Source organism: Falco rusticolus, chromosome 6 (assembly GCF_015220075.1).
Source record: "Falco rusticolus isolate bFalRus1 chromosome 6, bFalRus1.pri, whole genome shotgun sequence".
NCBI lineage: Eukaryota > Metazoa > Chordata > Aves > Falconiformes > Falconidae > Falco > Falco rusticolus.
The window spans coordinates 8,667,322-8,685,156 of record NC_051192.1 but is presented as its reverse complement, the minus strand read 5'-3'; the positions used below and the strand labels follow the sequence as shown (position 1 = coordinate 8,685,156).

At 37.0% G+C, this 17,835-nt stretch overlaps 1 protein-coding gene across 2 annotated transcripts in view; it reads right to left on the bottom strand.

The window, feature by feature from the left end:
* Positions 1-17,835, bottom strand: part of LYST (lysosomal trafficking regulator) — a 96,783-nt gene that overhangs the window by 23,310 nt on the left and 55,638 nt on the right. For both annotated transcript variants that reach the window (XM_037391496.1, XM_037391495.1), the window contains exons 18-31: positions 17,572-17,745; positions 16,911-17,060; positions 16,180-16,317; positions 13,627-13,825; positions 12,220-12,351; positions 9,321-9,948; positions 8,670-8,847; positions 7,587-7,756; positions 5,905-6,135; positions 4,831-4,997; positions 4,186-4,335; positions 2,537-2,728; positions 1,827-2,005; positions 478-684 (exon numbers count right to left, since the gene is read on the bottom strand). In XM_037391496.1, the coding sequence (XP_037247393.1) occupies positions 478-684; positions 1,827-2,005; positions 2,537-2,728; positions 4,186-4,335; positions 4,831-4,997; positions 5,905-6,135; positions 7,587-7,756; positions 8,670-8,847; positions 9,321-9,948; positions 12,220-12,351; positions 13,627-13,825; positions 16,180-16,317; positions 16,911-17,060; positions 17,572-17,745 (2,895 nt within the window). The remainder of the gene's footprint in view (positions 1-477; positions 685-1,826; positions 2,006-2,536; positions 2,729-4,185; positions 4,336-4,830; positions 4,998-5,904; positions 6,136-7,586; positions 7,757-8,669; positions 8,848-9,320; positions 9,949-12,219; positions 12,352-13,626; positions 13,826-16,179; positions 16,318-16,910; positions 17,061-17,571; positions 17,746-17,835) is intronic.

Here is a 17,835-nt window from a genome sequence, read left to right as displayed (position 1 = left end):
TGAAGACTGCCTGCCTCTTAAAAATCTAGTGGCAATCAGCTCTTACGAGTTTCAGGAAGCCTGCAGCTGGACTTCCAAGGTAAGGGTAATTCCTTCATTGAGGTACTGTTTCAGAGTACCTTCTAGCAGCCTCAATAAAATTCTTTGTGTTAAAACTAGTACCACCTTTGGTTTCTGCACTGCAGATGTGATGTTTGATGTGCTACAGAGTCAACATACCCAGACATAATCCTATCTTGCCTCTTACAAAACTATCGATCCTCAGGATAACATAGCAGTTGCAGGGGTATACAGAGGCATTTTGTGTGACATTTTTGTTTTAAAATTAAATTAAAAAATTAAGACATTGAAGTGTCATTACACTAAACATTGCTAAACCAGCAGTGAACCAACTTCAGCCACACAGATATAAATAACCAAATTAAAAAAAATTGAATACAGGTTTTACAAACTTCTCGCAAACACACTTGGACTTACTTGCAAAGTTGGGCTAAGACAATCACGCATAATCTCGTGATGGTTTACTTCGTGTGCCATCTCCAAAGCCTGCTTTCTCTCTTGCAGGGGCCTTGCCGGAGACAAGTTGTGCACAAGAAGCCTCCCAAGTTGTGTACGGAACACATCCTTACATGACAAAAGGATTCTCTTCCACTGGTGCTTAGGTGTGCTCATTCTGCCAGTGCCCTAAGTAAGCAACAATTTTTTCATATTAGAGGGTCAGGGCTTCCTGTCACTAAGTTTTTCACATCACAAACCAAACACTGTACGTGTAATCAGAATGTAAGTTAGTAAGGATTTCTCCACTGAGATAAAGTGTTTGATTTCAGTTTACTGATTACTATTACAAGTCAAAAGGCATTCTACTAAAAATGAAAGGGGTTTGTTCATTGTGATAAAATAAACTTCCTTCAAATCTGCCAGTATTAGGAATGCAACTCCAAATTAAACTGGATATTCAGTTAGAGGGACTATACAATCTGAAGAGTGAAAATTGTTATGCAGAGGGTTTAAAAATCAAAGGGTTGGGGTTTTTTATTTAGTTATTTTAATGAATAGTCCTTCTACATTAATTACTGGTTTCTGAATGGATTATATCAGAAGATTGGAAATGAGGCACTGGATTGAGGTACTTGTGCTCACAAAAAGAAACCTGCCATCTTGGAAAAGTATTGCAAGTATGGCGTGATATAAGATAACAGACCAAGCAAACTTGGTTTTCCAGAGCTAGAAAGAAAATCAGGTTGAGCTATTTTTTAAATGAAGATGATGCAAGAGAAACAGAGGCAAGAAGCAGTAAGTTAAGTTTCCCAGTAAAACCATTTCAAATTACCCAAGTGAAACCTGACCACCTTAGAAAGGCTGAAAAGCCAACACCTGTATGCTAGAAGAGAGCACTTAGCCCTTTGGCAACAACTGAAAAAAGAGAAAGTTCCCCTTCCCAACTCCAAAATATATTCTCGACAAAGTGCTCGGAAACTCTCCATCAGCTGTGGATACACCGCAGATTGTTTGCTAAGGCTCCAACAAACTTAAACCTTGAGGTTTAAAAAAACAGATTTGTGGACTGGACTATACAGAAGACTACTTAACCTTCGTGCACTTGTTCAAGAAGCAGAGTTTTGCTAAATATTAAGGTAAAAGTCAGAACAGATGCATTTGTTATTTTACAACTGCAGAGTAACCGAGAAGCTGAACAGAGTTTTTAATGACACAGCTGAGAGACAGTAAGAAAAGCATTTATGGACAGATGTCTTCATGCATTAGAAGTTCCTAGTAAACGAACCTTATGAAATATGTTTTAATGTGGACAACAGCTAATTACTTACAGTTGATACTATGACTCCTTCCACCAACATTTTGAACATTTCTTTAAGAAAAGGATTTGTTCTGCTAGGTAGTTCTTGCTGGCTTTCCTCTTCAGGAACCTCCAGCTGGGATGCTGAAAGTCTGCTTTGACTTGTGTTTTCCGTTATACCCAATACATCAAGGCACTCTTCAGTAGATGCTTAAAATTTAAGAGGCACATATCGATCAGTACCATCTCAAGCAAGAAAATCCTACGATCCTTTAGTTTGCATTAAATCAAATACTGCCTTTACTACTATTTTTACCGTACTTACTCTTTCTCTTGCTTCTGTGGAATTTGAACTAGCCCCCAAAGGTATCGAGTCTTACTAACAAACGTAGCCATTTCAATGACATGCAAACAGATGCATTTCAAGAGAGCAGATGCTCCCTTCAGCAGAGTTAAATCTTCAGGTAGTAATTCAGGCAGTTAACACATGAACAGACTAACACAGAATTAAAACAACTTGTTCAGTTCATTCAGTCACAAACCGTATCCAGATTGTCAGTTATGTAATACTGAGACACGAATCACCCAGAAAATAATGTTTTGCAGTTAAATCCATTAAGCTAGCAATGTTCAAATACTTCAACAACCTCAAACACTTCAATACTGCAAAAAGAAGAAGCCATTTTTCATACAGCACTACCTTGGCTCTGTCAAAACAGAAATGAAAAAAAGAAATCCTACCTAAATAAATGAGCCTGTTAACAGCTAGAACAGTCAGCCTCTGTAACCTTTGTACAAACTCCGCCTCAGTGGCTTGGATAGGATTTTCTTGGCTCATTCTCCGCTGCATCATCATGTTGAATTCTTCACTTGCTAGTGAGCGCATTTTCATCAGCAGAGCATCAGACTGAGCAAGTGAAAACTTTCTGGAGCCTTTAAGTAGAGAAATATTAATAGCATCCTACTAAAACGCACAAGAAACTTATCACTTGGCAACTGCTTTCATTCAAAGTGTTCACATCATTTAAAGAAACAAAACATTTGACATACATCAGTATTGAAGGGAACGTGTCATTTGGGTGTTTGCCTGTTAAAAGCTTTTCTATTTGAAAATAAATGTATAAAATCCCAGTGATACCATGAAATCAGTTAGTCTCAAGGCCAGATTTATCATACAACTTCCATATTTGTGTAAATCAGATTCTAAAATAGTTACTTTTATTCCTGTTTTTACTGTATAATTAGGATAAATGATTAAAATTAATGATACAACAAAATTACTGCATATTGGAAAGTAGCTTTATCAGCACAAGTGAGGAGTCAGTGATATTAACAGTTTATAAACACACTTCATACCATACCCATTACCACCAATTTTGATAGAAGTACTATTTCTAACATACAGGAATATCCCTTACAATTTTCTTGAAATGAACTGGTGGGCCTTGACTGTACTTGCTTCTTTAAGAAGTAACTACTTTTTATTTATCTTTTATCTATTTTTATTTATCTTTTATTTTATTTATCTTCACTGCCTTACCAGATTCACCAATACAGAAACACTTGCACTATAGTTACTAGTGCTGAGAGAAAGGGGCCTCAAAAACTCACCATATGAAGGATGAGCATTCCCATAGGAAACAGGGAATAATAGTGGTGGTTTCTGGGTTAGTTTTTGGTGATTTTATTTAAAAAAATACTCAAATACACATCAGGTTTAAGTTAAAAAAAGCCATAAACTCAACTTTATTTATACAAGAGATACGCAAAAGCAGTTTCCAGGCAGAAGACTCTGAAACCTTTACAGAATGATTCACAAGCTATCAAATACTTGTGAATCTAACTTGCTAAAAGTTAGAACTGCACAAGTGTTTTATGAGCACAACCACAGTGGAATCCAGGAATCTTGCATTCCTAACTATAAATATGTATTTGGAGTGCCTGGTATCTGTTTCAGGATGATCACTAATTACAAAGTTCTGCAACAATGCAATCCCCACACCAGAGCTGTGTTCAAGTTACATGCAGTAACTTTATTTTGGTATTTCCTTATTGTGATGTTGGTTATTATAAACCCTATAAATTACTTTTAAAATATCTTTACTAAGTAACTTTTGAATTGAAGAGAATCCCAAAAGGTGGTAATACCTGGCTTTAGACACTGCAGTAAGAATAAGATGACCAAGGTTTCATTTTTGTATCCCACTCCCTCCTCCCAATACAAAAACCCCACGAGTTCACTATGTTCACTGTTCTAAATACACGTATTTATAAAGCAACTCCACAGAAAAAGCAAAGCAACAGGACTCATGCACTGTATCACTAAAATTACAGTTTAAAAGTAATACATCCAGGAGAACGTACAAGAATACTACCCTTCTGCTACTCACCAGCAATGCCTTTACGCTTTTGAAACATTGTGCGATGTGGTGCAGATGATGGGACTGAACCGGCCTGCTCCTGAGCATCTTGGTTTGCTGTAGTTTTTATTAATTCAATGGCTGCTTGAAGAACTCTTAACTGCAGAACAACTGCCATATCTACAGAGAGGCATACAAAGGACACATGACATACTTTATACATCTCCATGAATTTTTACCAGATGTTTGTAAAAAAAGTAAAAGAACACAGTGTGTCAAGAGCTTTAAAACTCTCAATTCCATGGAAGTGAAAGAAAGTCACCTCATTATTCCACAGATACAGACAGTACACAAGTGAGTTCTCATGGAAAAGCCACTGAATCTATGAATTACATATATATGAAAATAAATGAAACTGCATAGAACACTTCCATTTAAATACCCTTAATCAACTTTTACAGTCGCTGTTTGTTCAGATTAGCAGTACACAATTCTTTACCACAAGGCAGGCTCCTGAGGAAAACTACTACTCTGAGAACCACTTAGAGAAAGAAGATCCATCACCAGAGAACTCCCCCTTCTCCCTCGGCAGGAATATTAATTTAAACAAAAATTCAGTGGGGAAGGGATTTACTTCTCCAGTCCCGTGACCCCAAAAATAAGCAGATAACTTACTTTGCATCCTTGCATTTTTACTATTTTGAAGATGACCCAGCAGCACAATGAGGTCTTCAATAACACGAAAATATTGAGAACCTGAGGAGCTGCAGGCATGAATTGCAACTGCTACCAGCAGCTGTTGTATATCGCATGCAAGTAACTTGTAGTCATTCAAGGGAATGCTGCAAACAAAGTTGTAGTTACCAGAGACATGACAATTCTAGTAGACTGTAACCCATAATAAGACCCATTACTATTCCCCTTGCTACTTCTGCCAACCATACCTATTCTATTGTACTTCATAAAAAAACATTACTGCTGAAGGCTACAAAATTGTAATAAAAGACACCTCTTTAATGTTACCTTTGACAGACTGGATGCCTGCAAACCTTTCAGACATTCTAACATTAAGTTGTAAAAAAGTTTTGTTGGATATGCAATGATGTATTATCAGATTTTTAAGTTACAGTACAGGTCTGAAATCCTGTATTTCTCAAAAACTCAGGGTATCTCATTTTGCAGCTATGCTGAACTAAAACTACACTGGGCTAAAAAGGAAATCTGTCTATTTCTTCAGGATACTAACTAAAGAAATTAATAAAACCCCATCTCTCCTTCCTTCACTGCAGAACTTTTCTTAAAGTACAGAATGTTTGTAATTCATGAAGTCATTTAAGTTACTCAAAATCTCAAATATTAAATCACAGGCAGCACAAGAGAGAATCTTCCTGCAGTTTTGACACCGGTTAAAAATACAGTAGAATGATACCATCTCCTGGGCCTTTATCTTTCTGTTCAGGTGAGTTATTAGGAAAAGCATCCAAAGTGCACACACTATGACACCTGCATTTTAGAATATCTTTTCACTTGAAAGTTTAAGGTATGGAAAGAATATTTTATATTCCATTGTTTGAACTGAGTAGCTAAACATTAACTTTCACTTACAGGCATAATTAGAGCTGAAAACCTCCAAAAGTGTTATTTTGTACATGATCTCTGATCATTTTAGAAGGTAGAACAACTACAAGAGAGTAATTTTTGCTAGACTTAAGGTTGTGCCTGGACTATAACAACAGATACAGTACTCACTTTGTTTCCAGTCCATTGAGAGCAGCCAGCGTATTACACAACACGTAGAGCAAACCATTATCAAGCAGTAGGTCTGCAACTTTTGAGCAGGAATTTATGATTTGTAGCAGGAGACAGAAGCAGTTATGCAGCAGAACATTATCATACAGAGAGTTCTCTATAAGACCCAGAACAGGGATGACACACCATTTTTGAAAGAGTCCAACATTCTTAACATCTTCCAGATCAAATCTATAAACATAAACATAAGTGAGTGACATCCTTGAAATATCAACCTGGTACATGCAACTAGTATATGCAGCTGGAATACCAGCCTACACCAGTATTTTTGCAAAGATGTAGCTGGTAAACTCCTACATTTCGTTGCACTAACAATGCCAGTCTACTAAAGAAAATAAAAGTAAAATAAACACTGCAAAGAGCCACAAGGAAATGAAGTGCCTAAAAACTATGCCTGAAGCTTCGGCTAACTACCAACTCCCTACAACATAAATTTTAACTAAAAGAGAGGAGGTTTTTAATCAGTGTAAAAAATATGACTCATCTTTCCAGTAATAGTTATTACAACTGACAAACAGACACAGCTCGGCATCAATATAGTAATATATTGACCCACAGCAGGTTTGATATCTTATATCCATTACCGTGGAAGTTGAAGTTTGGCAGCTTCTGGCTTACTGCAACTGTAAAATTCAGAACGGTGCTTCAGACCCTGTATTAATTGTACATTAAGAAACTGCACTGCTATTCCGAGGTTATCAGCCCATCAAATGACTGTTACTCACAATCCTAAAAACCGGAGACATTAGAACTACCTTTCCAGCCCCATAATCAATCCTGAGGAAATAACTAGCCCCAAAGTGGAGAACGTAAGCAGCCACGTTTAAGTCTTGCAATTAAGCAGGAGTGGTTTTTTGGGGGTGAAGATCAGGCTGACAGGCAGAAGTAATCTGGCTACAAATCTTGCAGAGGCAGCAGCTGAGAAGGAGCTTTTTGCAAGATTTTTGCAATGCTGACTATGCTTAGATGCATATTCTCCCCGTACAATCATTAAGTACATGGACTAATTCTAAAAAAATATTATTTACTTAGGTAGCAGTGTGTTTAAAGATTATCTCCTTTCCTGACAATACAGAGGTGGCTCTTTGGTTCAAGCACTCTTATCTGTGGGATTTTCCCTAAAGGAAATAGGGATTTAAACTCAGCACCAAGCCAAGGAAGCTGCTGTAGCATCGATCTTTTTCCTTAATCATCTACCAAAATCCAGTAGCAGAAGTCTAGTGACTAGTAATTAAAACTTACAAGGATATAAATCAGAGTTTCATGTCTAATCAGAAAGAATAGAACGAGTCAAATTGATTACGGAACATTTGAAGTCCAAAGGCCTCCAAGGCCCTCAGGAGGGCTGAGGGCTTGTAAGATCCCAGCTGACAGCACCCATCAGATGAAGTTGTTTGAAAACAGCTTTAAGGGCCTTACAACAGTCATAAGTTTAATACTTTTAAGTATTAAAGCTACAAGCAAAACATTTCAAAACAGTTCCGAAGGAACTTTTTTTATGGTTGACAACTACTAAGACGAGAGGGGGAATTAGAAAGCTATCACATCCTTACCTCCAGCAAAGCGCAGTGCTTGCAGTTCAAATATTAAGTTACAGGATGTAAAAGCAAAGCATTACTTACTCTTCATCCAAGCCAACAGAGCGGCCAAAGAGCATTTCCAAAAAGCACTCTACAACTTCCTGAGTCCCCTGGTGAAGGTACAGCTGGTTGGCTAGCAAGGAGAAGCCACGATTCTTTAAGAATTTCTCCTTCTGCTCCCTCCTTGCTCTGTTGAAATACGCATCCAACAACTAAAAGTAAATGCATAATTATGATGTAAGATTTAAGCATTTAATATAACTCCCTTGAAACTTCTCATCTGTAATTTGAACTGTTTGAAATCATTTTTAAAATTCCCGACTACAAACATCAGTTGCACTATTGTAACAAAGGGCAGTGTAGATTGCAGTTACAATAGCTGACTTCATCCTTTTAATCCAAAGACTCAGGCTTTTAGGAAAGTTTAGGGGAGATGAAATCACACACGTTAAGTTATAAAATGCATACATAAATACATCCAAGCTTTGTATATTTGTTAAATCCTGCACTCTGGTGCATATGCAAGTGTATGGCTTTAACAGATTTATAAAAGAAGTACATATAAATTTATTCTTTTTCAGATTAAAATACAGATCTACTCAAGCTTTTCACCTATATAATGTTAACATGCAGAAACACTGTCCTTATCAATATTACAAAAAAAAAAAAACCCTGAAAACATTTTGAAGCTTCAAGTCCATGTTCAGGCCACAAATGTGTGGATGACTTCCCAGAATAACTGAAAGTCAACTATGTCATAAGTCAAAACTCTGCTCGCACCTTAATTTGACACAGTGAATCACATGTTTAATGTTGAAGAGTCACTGACTTTCTGCATTGTTGCTTTCATTTACATCAGTAATGTCATATGCTTCTTAAGACCTCTGGCTTAGATATATGTAATCTGTGATCTATTGAAAGATTCTACGTTTGTGTGGTCTGTTTTGTTTTGGGGGGGTTTGTAAGGTTTTTTTGGTTTTAATCTTAATGTTTTAAAAATTATCTTAAAACTCAAATTATATTTTTTTTTGCTTCGGTTTTCTAGGTTTAACAAAACTTCATGTTTCCAACATGTTAGCTACGCTAGTTCACAACTTCAGCTGAAAACATTTTATATAGGCCTACTTTAATGACTCCTTGTTGTATGAGAGGAGATGGGTGGTTCACAAGAACTATAAGATAGTCAGGTTGGATAAGTTTGTCCATCACATCTTCTAGCATGACATCTGGTAGGATTAGGAGAACTCCACGTAAGAGGTCATACAATCCACAACAGATAAGCACAAGACTGTCTTCTGTACATCTGAAAACAGATGAATATGTTTTATCCAGAGTTTATCTACAACAGGAAACATTAAAAAACGCATAATTGTTAGCTACACTTGGGGGGCAGGAGGAAGAGGAAATCTGGCAAACATCTCTCCAATTCTCTAATAACACTCTTCATTCACACATTTTTGGATGTCAGATAGCAAAAAGGATAATCTGACCAGAACCTACTTGTTTGAGATTTTGTGAACTAGCATAACAAGTTCCCATGCCTACCATGAATAGAAAAAATCCTGATTTTTAAAGTTTGCTATGTAAATCGTGCAAGAAATTGAAACACCACAATTCTAGAGCCTAAGAGCTTCATGAATTGGTTTGTAACAGCTATTGAAAACATCCCCTTAACTTTCAGGCTTCCGATTTTTGTAGAAGAGTAATCAAGACCAAAGAATTGTGAAATTAAAGGTCATAGAGAGCTACCGGTAATTGATTATTTTATCTGCTTACCTGTCATCAGGGCTTTCAGATGGCTTTTGGGTATTCTCATTAGATGAAGAAAAAGCAAGGCTCTCCCAGTCTTCAGGAAGTACATTCTTGTCAGCAAAGCTCGGCCAGCGAGCAATGGCTGATGACCCTCCGTGAACAGAAAACGCTAAGCCCAAACCTGCAAAATTACCCTGACTCTTCTGAAATGAAGGCAGCCCTTTCAGATTGTCTGGACGACGTAGGGATGGCTCAGCTGCAGCAGCACCACCTTCATTACATTTCAGGTCTGTATCTACTTCTTTACCCTCATTTTCAGATAACTCTTCTTTTGCAATATCTTCAAACGTTTCAGCAGATGTTAACTCTGAGTCACAAACTGTTTTTGCAGACTCACAACTGCTGAGAAAGAGTTCTTCTTGTACTCTCTTTACAGATCCCGAGCTTCCTACAAAACCAGTTCTACCCTGGAGATCAATGTAGTCACGCTTGCCAATAGTCTGCAAGTCATCGATGCTTCTTCCCATTCTTTCAATTAGTCTTTTTCGAAGAACTTCAGGTGAGGAAGCAGGAGATGCTGGCAAGCTTTTACAAAGCCTTTTAGGTGCCTGAGAGCTTATCTTCTGCTGCACGCTAGCAGTGGAATTGTTCCCTAGAGAAACAAGGATTTCTTTAGCATTCCTTTTACAGTACAAACAAGCTTTTCCCTCAATGTTACACTCCATATGCATTTATCACAGTGATGAGCCAAGCTAATTTTACGTGACAAACCTGATTCAACACCTGGCATAGCTCAGATACAGACAATCGAGTAGAGGGAGTAAACTATTATGCAGCCATATATTTAGCAAGTCACAAGTCTGAAAGATACATAAAATGCAAAGTAATTTTTGCATATATACTGCAGTTTCTGGATTTATATTATGAACCTCTCAACCAACCCTCAGCAGGAATTTGTACAGAATCATAGAACCATTGAGGGTGGAAGGCATCTCTTGGAGACTGTCTAGTCCAACCTCCTTGTTCAAAGCAGAGTCAAACAGAGCAGGCTGCTTTATTTGGAGCTCTTCTGGAAGAGCTCCAATCCACCAAAGTGTTTCAGAGGACATTGCAATACTATTCACCAACCCTTCTGCACCAAGCTTTACACACACTTCAGATTTATAACAAATCACTGCTTATTTTATTTAATAGGGCTTCCTCTGAAGTGCACATTTTGACTTGAAATAGTCAACCTTTGAGCACATTACAGATGTCTTTCATAAAATAAGTTTTTAAGATGGAAAACAGTCTGTATACCAGACTGGTAGAAGAAGCTTTCTATTAGTCTAGAAAGAGGAGACTGTTCATTCACAAGTATTTTGAAGACTATGCACCAGTTAGTACTAATGCAATGATGATGCACCAGGAATTTTTTTTTTTTTGAGTGATATATATATCTAAAACAAATATACAAATTATATATAGACACAAGCAAACCATAGCCAGACCAAGCCGGCCTTCCAAAAACAGGTAAGATTTATATAGCTGCAACAATCTCACAGCCAAGATGGCATGGATATTAGCAGGTAGTGCCACAAATTGCAAACCCACATGCAGGCAGCAAGTTGCCTAACAAACATACCATTTCAAGTATTTTATCTAAATTTAGAAATTCAAATTCAGAACCACAACACTCCAACATCTGTTTTCACAAAAAAAATAATCTTTGTTCATAACAGTTTGGTTCTATTGATATAAAAGTTACTCTGTTTAGAAGAGTAAGATGTCATATATAATCTATATGGGAGAATGACTAATTCCATACACAATTTAGTACTGTGGTCTGCTCCTCCTATCACTGTTTTTATTCAAAGACACTTGAACTAACACTGTTTTAATTCAAGTAGTGCTTGAAGACTCAATTTGCTTTTCCTAAGCAAAGCAGCAACAAGACATCAGTTGTAAGAGGTATTACATTGTCGATACACAGAATATAGCAGTCATACACAATCTGAAAAATATAGCTTAGAGATCAGAGTAATAATTTCTACTCCTATTTTGTATATATTGGTAAACTTTGCTTAGATTGTGCAGGTTTTTTTAAATTTATTTCTTATTGTCAATAAACATAAAGGCTTATGCCCAAGTTCTCTCCTATAAATAAAGGAGCTAAAACATAATTGATCGCCTATGCAAACCTGTGTAAAAAGTATGATTAAAAATCTAATTCAATAATGATGCAAAAACCATCACACTGACAGCATGCCAAATGAAAAAAGTGAACAGCCTGAACTAATAACTTCACACTATTTCAGCATCTATAGCAGCTGAATTCAAAAGCTATTAAAGCAGTTATCTTTATAGACCTCAACTTGTTTAGCACGCTATGTAATGAGACCGTTTCTAGTAAGCCATTCAATTTTAGTTTATCTAGCCAAGGCATCTAAGTTGTTCTTTATAAGATCTACTTTCCCATCCTCTGTCATGTAGGAACAGTATATATACACCTGCAGTACAAGTAAACACCAATGCTTTAGTACTGTCTTTAGATGGATGGTAACAATCATGCACAAATAAAAGTATCAGCTTAATGCTTTTTGAACAGATAGGAGAGCTGCTTATGGCTCACTATTTCAACTATTGCCTGGTTAATAAGCCATTCTCATACATCTCTAGCAGGTCTGTTTAACAAATGAAATCGTTCAGCTGTCTGGTCCACTTTACTCCCTGAGCCATCAACGTGGCACTTGTCTCAACTTGATAATCAAGAGCAGTTTAAGCAGCACATTCACTTCTATCCTTTTATTTGGCTGTGCAGGCATCAAGTACCAATGGGCAGAGGGAGCTTTGTAAAAAACCTGTGATAAGTAATACTTCAAGACACTCTAGTCATCTGCCAAAGGACTGTCTTAACGCCCTTGCTTTGCCAGCATTGTTTTACCTCCAAGTGGTAAAGCTGTAAATCCAGTTGGAGTTGTAATCACAAACGCAGAACTATCTATTGACTTCCCACCACTGCTGGAATTTCTCAGGTACTTAAGTGATTCAACTTTCTCCTGAAATATTTTGCCATCTAGAAAGAAAGGACAAGGGGAAAAGTCACATAAAAGCTTTTTAAGTTCGCATTCTTGGTATATTTAGACTCTAGTAGCCAGGTTACATTTCAAGCTGATGACTGGAGACTAGTGGCAAATATCAACTCATGAGCATCTGAGAAAAAGCACTTTAAAACAATTTGTTGTTGTAGTGATATACCTTTAAAATTTACTTCAGGGTAGTGAAAATACTATGATATTATAAAGTAATTGTATTTAAAGATGGTCCTCGCAGGCATACAAGCAGTAGTAATTTTGACTTTCTGCCATGTCAAAACCAGGTGACTTCTCAAACAGGTGCACCTAATAAGGCTCAAGGTAACAAAAAGTGCATTCTACTCAGTCAGAATTTTACATCTATTGGTATTAGAGGACAGACAGAGCTAAAACAAACTGTATTGCCTTTGAAGATGATTACTAAAACTGGAGGTACACAGGCATCTGCAAAAGGAGAAGATTATTTCAAACTTAAATGATGCTTTCCGTGTTTACGTAGGTTATGGTCAAGGCTGTACAAGACTAATATTAAAGCATGAACTATACATCTACCAGTTCCTCATTTTTTAAAAGAGCAAGAAAGAATTTTTACAGCTCATCACTTATTTTGCCAAAATTATAATCTAGTATAGATATGTTAAAGACAGCTGTCATCCTAGATCCATACTCCTCAAAGCACATCGGTACTTTCAGTATGCAATGTACTGACGGTACCTGCCAATGACATCTTGCAGTGCAACTGATCATTTGCTAAAAATGCTCCTCAGGCCTTTTATTTTTCTAGGAATTCAGTAACAGGAAACAAGTAGAGATGGAGACAGGACCACAGACATGTATATTTCTGAAGAAGCCCCATTTACAGGTAACTTAAGACATTTTTCTCTAAGATTTGCCTACAGGCAAATGCGTCCATACAGACAGCTAACGTTATCCATTCCATTTGGCAGCATCAAACTTTAAAGAAAGTTAAATACATAACCACTAGAGACATTACTGGCTGTAGACAGAAAGAAAGCTCTCAAACTAAGCCAAGCAAACTAAGTCTAACTGTAATGTCTCTCAGTAGTGTAAATTACTTTTACTTTACTAAGTCCCAAGAGTTCAGTAACTTTTTATATATAACTATTACAATATAGCAATCCAATAATATATGCATAGAATTCACTCACATAAGAGTGAAAGGGTTTTTTTTAAGATATTGATTTCTGATTAGATTTTTATCTTATTGTTTATTTCTAGTTAAATGATATACCTACCTATGTGCAGGGAAAAGTAGAAGTTGGTAGGATTGTGACAAACGTATGTATTAGTGGGAGGGTGAACTGCTAATAGGAAATTGAAGACCAGTGTCAGCAGTTGCAGGTCTGGGGGAGATCCAAGTACTTCTTCAATTATTTTCACAAATGACCTGCAAACCTCCCGAGGCAGGGATGCAAGGTGCCCTTCTTTATGCTCCTAGAAAGGAAGAGCAGTACAACTGTTAAGTTACTTGTATTTTTATTTTGACAGGAGTTGTCTGTTCTACTACAACATAACAATTTCAAAAAAAAAAAAAAAGGACAAGAGAAAGGGCTTAAGGTAACAGAGCCTGTATTCTTTGAGAGGTGTTACTGTACCTACTCAATGTTACCCAAGTCCAGCACATTCAAAATTCAGGCATAAACAAAATATTGCTGACATCATGCAAGTTTATTCTTAGACTATTAAGATCTTCTGCATACTATACTACTTTGACTTGAAATGCTGGAGCCTGAGGACACAAATCACCACTGGAAGTGTCACTATACTGTCATTGTATGACCTATTTGCAGAGAAATTATAGCAGTTGCTGATACTAACATCTCAAGCATACTAAGAACTTCCTGAACAGTGTGACACAGTCGTGTGTATTTTCACCTCATTAGCCATTTTTATAAACATACACATCTGAGATTTCATTGGTAATTATACCTATAATCTCCATTTGATCAAGCACTCTATACACTTTGGCTATTTGAAAGAAATAATCTATTAACTGAATAATGATTTTAAACAGGACTTCAAGAAGCTTGTGGGAAACCTCACTGTCAACGCAGCACAATGATTAACTTGCTCCTAACTTCTCCAAACTTCACCTCTTTTTGGTACCCAACCACCTTAACTGAGACTGCTGTAAGAGAAGACTGAATGAAGTTAATTTAAGTGAGGTTTTCAAAGAGAATGGTTTATATCATTTTACCTTCCAATCCATCACTAAAAAAGTTGGCAAATCATTGTTGGCCAATTTTAGTACTTTTGGTTTTTTTAAATTAAGAAGTTAAGTGTTTCCCCAATAGGCATGTATTAAGTGTTTGTACTCGTGCAAAAGACAAAGAAAATACTATACAATACTCTGTATCTAGGCATTTGCATTAATATACAAATTAACTATACCAGTAATAAGTTCCAAAAGTAGGGAACTATCACATGAAAAAGACGACATTCAAAATTTACAGCAATGAAAATTAAGTCACATGAAAAAAATCATTAAGAGAGGGAAAAACAAGAAATGCATTTCATGTGGTAAGAGTGCAAAACGAAAGGAATTTCAGATAGAAAATACAGCGTAGAAAAAAGGGATTACAATACCTATTTTCACAAATAAAGATGTATTATAAGCAGGAAGCCATTTCAAAAATCATGTTCCTAAGTGTCTATCAAAGGGTTGAAGCACTTCCCCAAAGCCCTTTTTAGAATAGCTATCCCCACGCCATGAATGAAGCTACTACTGGATCAGAATTTTGAGAGAAGAGCTCAGGCCGAGTTCCACAGGACAGTTGCCCTGTTAGCTCTGGTGAGACAGAGAACAGGCAGTTTCTGCTACCTGCATGCACAGTACCCATGTCTTCCAGTAATGAAGACTGGAACTACTATGAGACATCTCAGGTCTTTTTAAGAAGGTCACAAGGATACAAGAATTATCTACTTTAAGAAGAAAGAGAAAGGAAGAAGAAGTATGTATATATCTATAGTGAAAAACAAGAAAGAATTTGAGAAACAGAGGATGTTATTAATCCTTACAGTTAATGAAACATGGCCTTGGGGGAAGAAACAGACACCATAAATTTGTCAACCTGGGGCAACAAGATAAGCTCAAGGAGCAGCAAATGGTTCATGAGACAAACAGAAAATTACCTGAACTAATTGTGAACTACACTAATTGGCATACTAAAAGATTCAACCTCAAGCAAGGAGAGCCCCCTACTAACAAAGCCCCCTCCCCACAGAGCATGTAGGGTGAAAAGAGAGAACTGTACCTTCAAATGAAGGTGATGCTCTTAAGAACCGGTGAGAATTAAGTGTGACTAAATGTAATTGCAAACAAGCACTCAAAGTGTATAAAGGGTTTAACCATGTGTTAAGAGTTGTGCTAGCTTTATGGATTTACCACCTAGCACCCATCTCTGCGCAGACATGCAATAAATCTCTGCTCTGCGTAGGTCAGCTCTTACACACTGAGGGAAGAACTCAGATTTGGGATAACAACAGTTCATTTCAGCCTCTGCTCATGCATGGATTGTGCAAGCAACCTCACGCCTGCGTTTTCAACTAATACTAGATGGTTAAAATCTCTTGCCCCTTCTGCCCAGCAGTAAACAGAGCACCCAGTAGCATCAGTTTCATCTTCCTCAGGTGGTGTTGCTGTAAAGAGGTCTGGAAGCATGGAGAACAGTCTGCTGAAGTAGTTAAGTAGTTTTTTCCTGTATCATTCAGTCATCCCCGGCCCTCCCCTGCCCCAAGTAAACCTGAGTATTTGTCAAGCACAAAGTAGGATTTCAGAGGGAAGGTACCTGCAGAACCTGACAAGTTAGCAGGAAGTGATGTACAACTTGCGCTTTCAATAGCTGTTTAATGTTAAACATCTGTTGGTGATGATTAGCTCTGATCAGGATTTCTAGAGCTGCTAACAGCGTTTCCCATACACCTTGCTGGAAAAACAAAACAGGAACACTGCTTCAGAAATGTATTTCTCCATCTACACACTGAGAATAAGAAAACAAAATTGTTCAGGAACATAACCAAGACAGTTTTGCACCTAAGAAAAAGACTAAGTTTATCTGCAAATGGTCAGATCAGAACTAGAAACTATCAGAAAAGTGATGCTCACAGAAGATTAAGTGCTTTTTAACAATTAAGCTAAAAAAAGTATTTGTCTAAAACTGGTTTTGCCTGCCATTTACTATATTAACACTGGATGGTTATTTCCAACAGCAACTCCAGAGGGAAGCAGGGCTTCCTCAGTTGTAACAAGTTTCCCTAAAAAATTAATCCATTCAACTGACAAGCTGTTTATGTACACTTTGTTTACAGAATTCAATACACTCATGCTACCTGCATCAGATAATGGGAGCTTGATGCTACTCCCAGCTATTCAAAGAAAAATAAGGAGCACTAATTTTAGAAAGTTTTAGTAGTTACTGACATTTAACTGGAGCAATTCATTTCTGACCTCATAGTACTTTCTCTGTTTTTAAAATACTGACCTTTAGACTTCACATCTTTCCAAAACGAAAGTAATTACCTTTGCTTTAGACCATATCTTCCAGTCAAGCAGCAGCTTTTCTAATAACTGAACATCTTTGATAACTGCAGTAGAATCCACGTCAAGCATGAATTGCCCATTTTCATTTATACAGAGAATCTCATCACTGCAGCATCCTTCAAGGAGAGTCTTAAAGAGGGGGAAAAAATTTTAGTGTCAAACACACAGCAGTAGTCCTATCCAATTTTTCAAAAAATCTTTAAAGATATATCAAACTACCAAGTGAAGGCTTCTATCTATCTGGTCAGCTTTGAAAACAGTTACCAAGTTTAGTAACCCCACTGGAGATATTTAAGAGGCTTTGTTCTTTTAACACCCCTGCACAATTTTTTTGGAAAAGATTTTCAAGCATGCTCAAATGTTTTTATTAATTGCTTATGCGTCTCAGCTTACTTGAAGATCTTTGCTCACAGAAAAAGTTGGGTTTTGCCCCCCATCTCCTGAAATCAGGGTCTTTCAACACTTTTCTCTCCGCACCTATCAAGAGTTTCTAGTTCAAAGCAAAACATTCCTAGCCCTAACTTGCTCCAAATCGCTGTTCTTCCTTTGTGAAGACAGCGTCAAACAGCTTTAAAAATCACAGAGAAGTTTATAAATTTGTGCTAATGTTGAACAAAGTATCAGGTTTACAGAGCGCTACCTTCAGCATGCAAAATCCAACAATGCACTTGGGTTTGATCAACACTCGATGAATCATAGAATAGCCATTACAATTGTCCATCTCCTGTATCCTCTGTTGATTGTATTTTGTTAAAGATAGTATAAGTTGTAGCGCTAAAGCTTGAGTGTCTTCACAGCTGCTAATCTCTACAACCTGAAAAGGCAAATTTAATAAGACAGTTTAAATGAGACACATTTAGAAAAAATGCTTTGTTGCAGACTTAAATTATAGCTTCTGGATTAA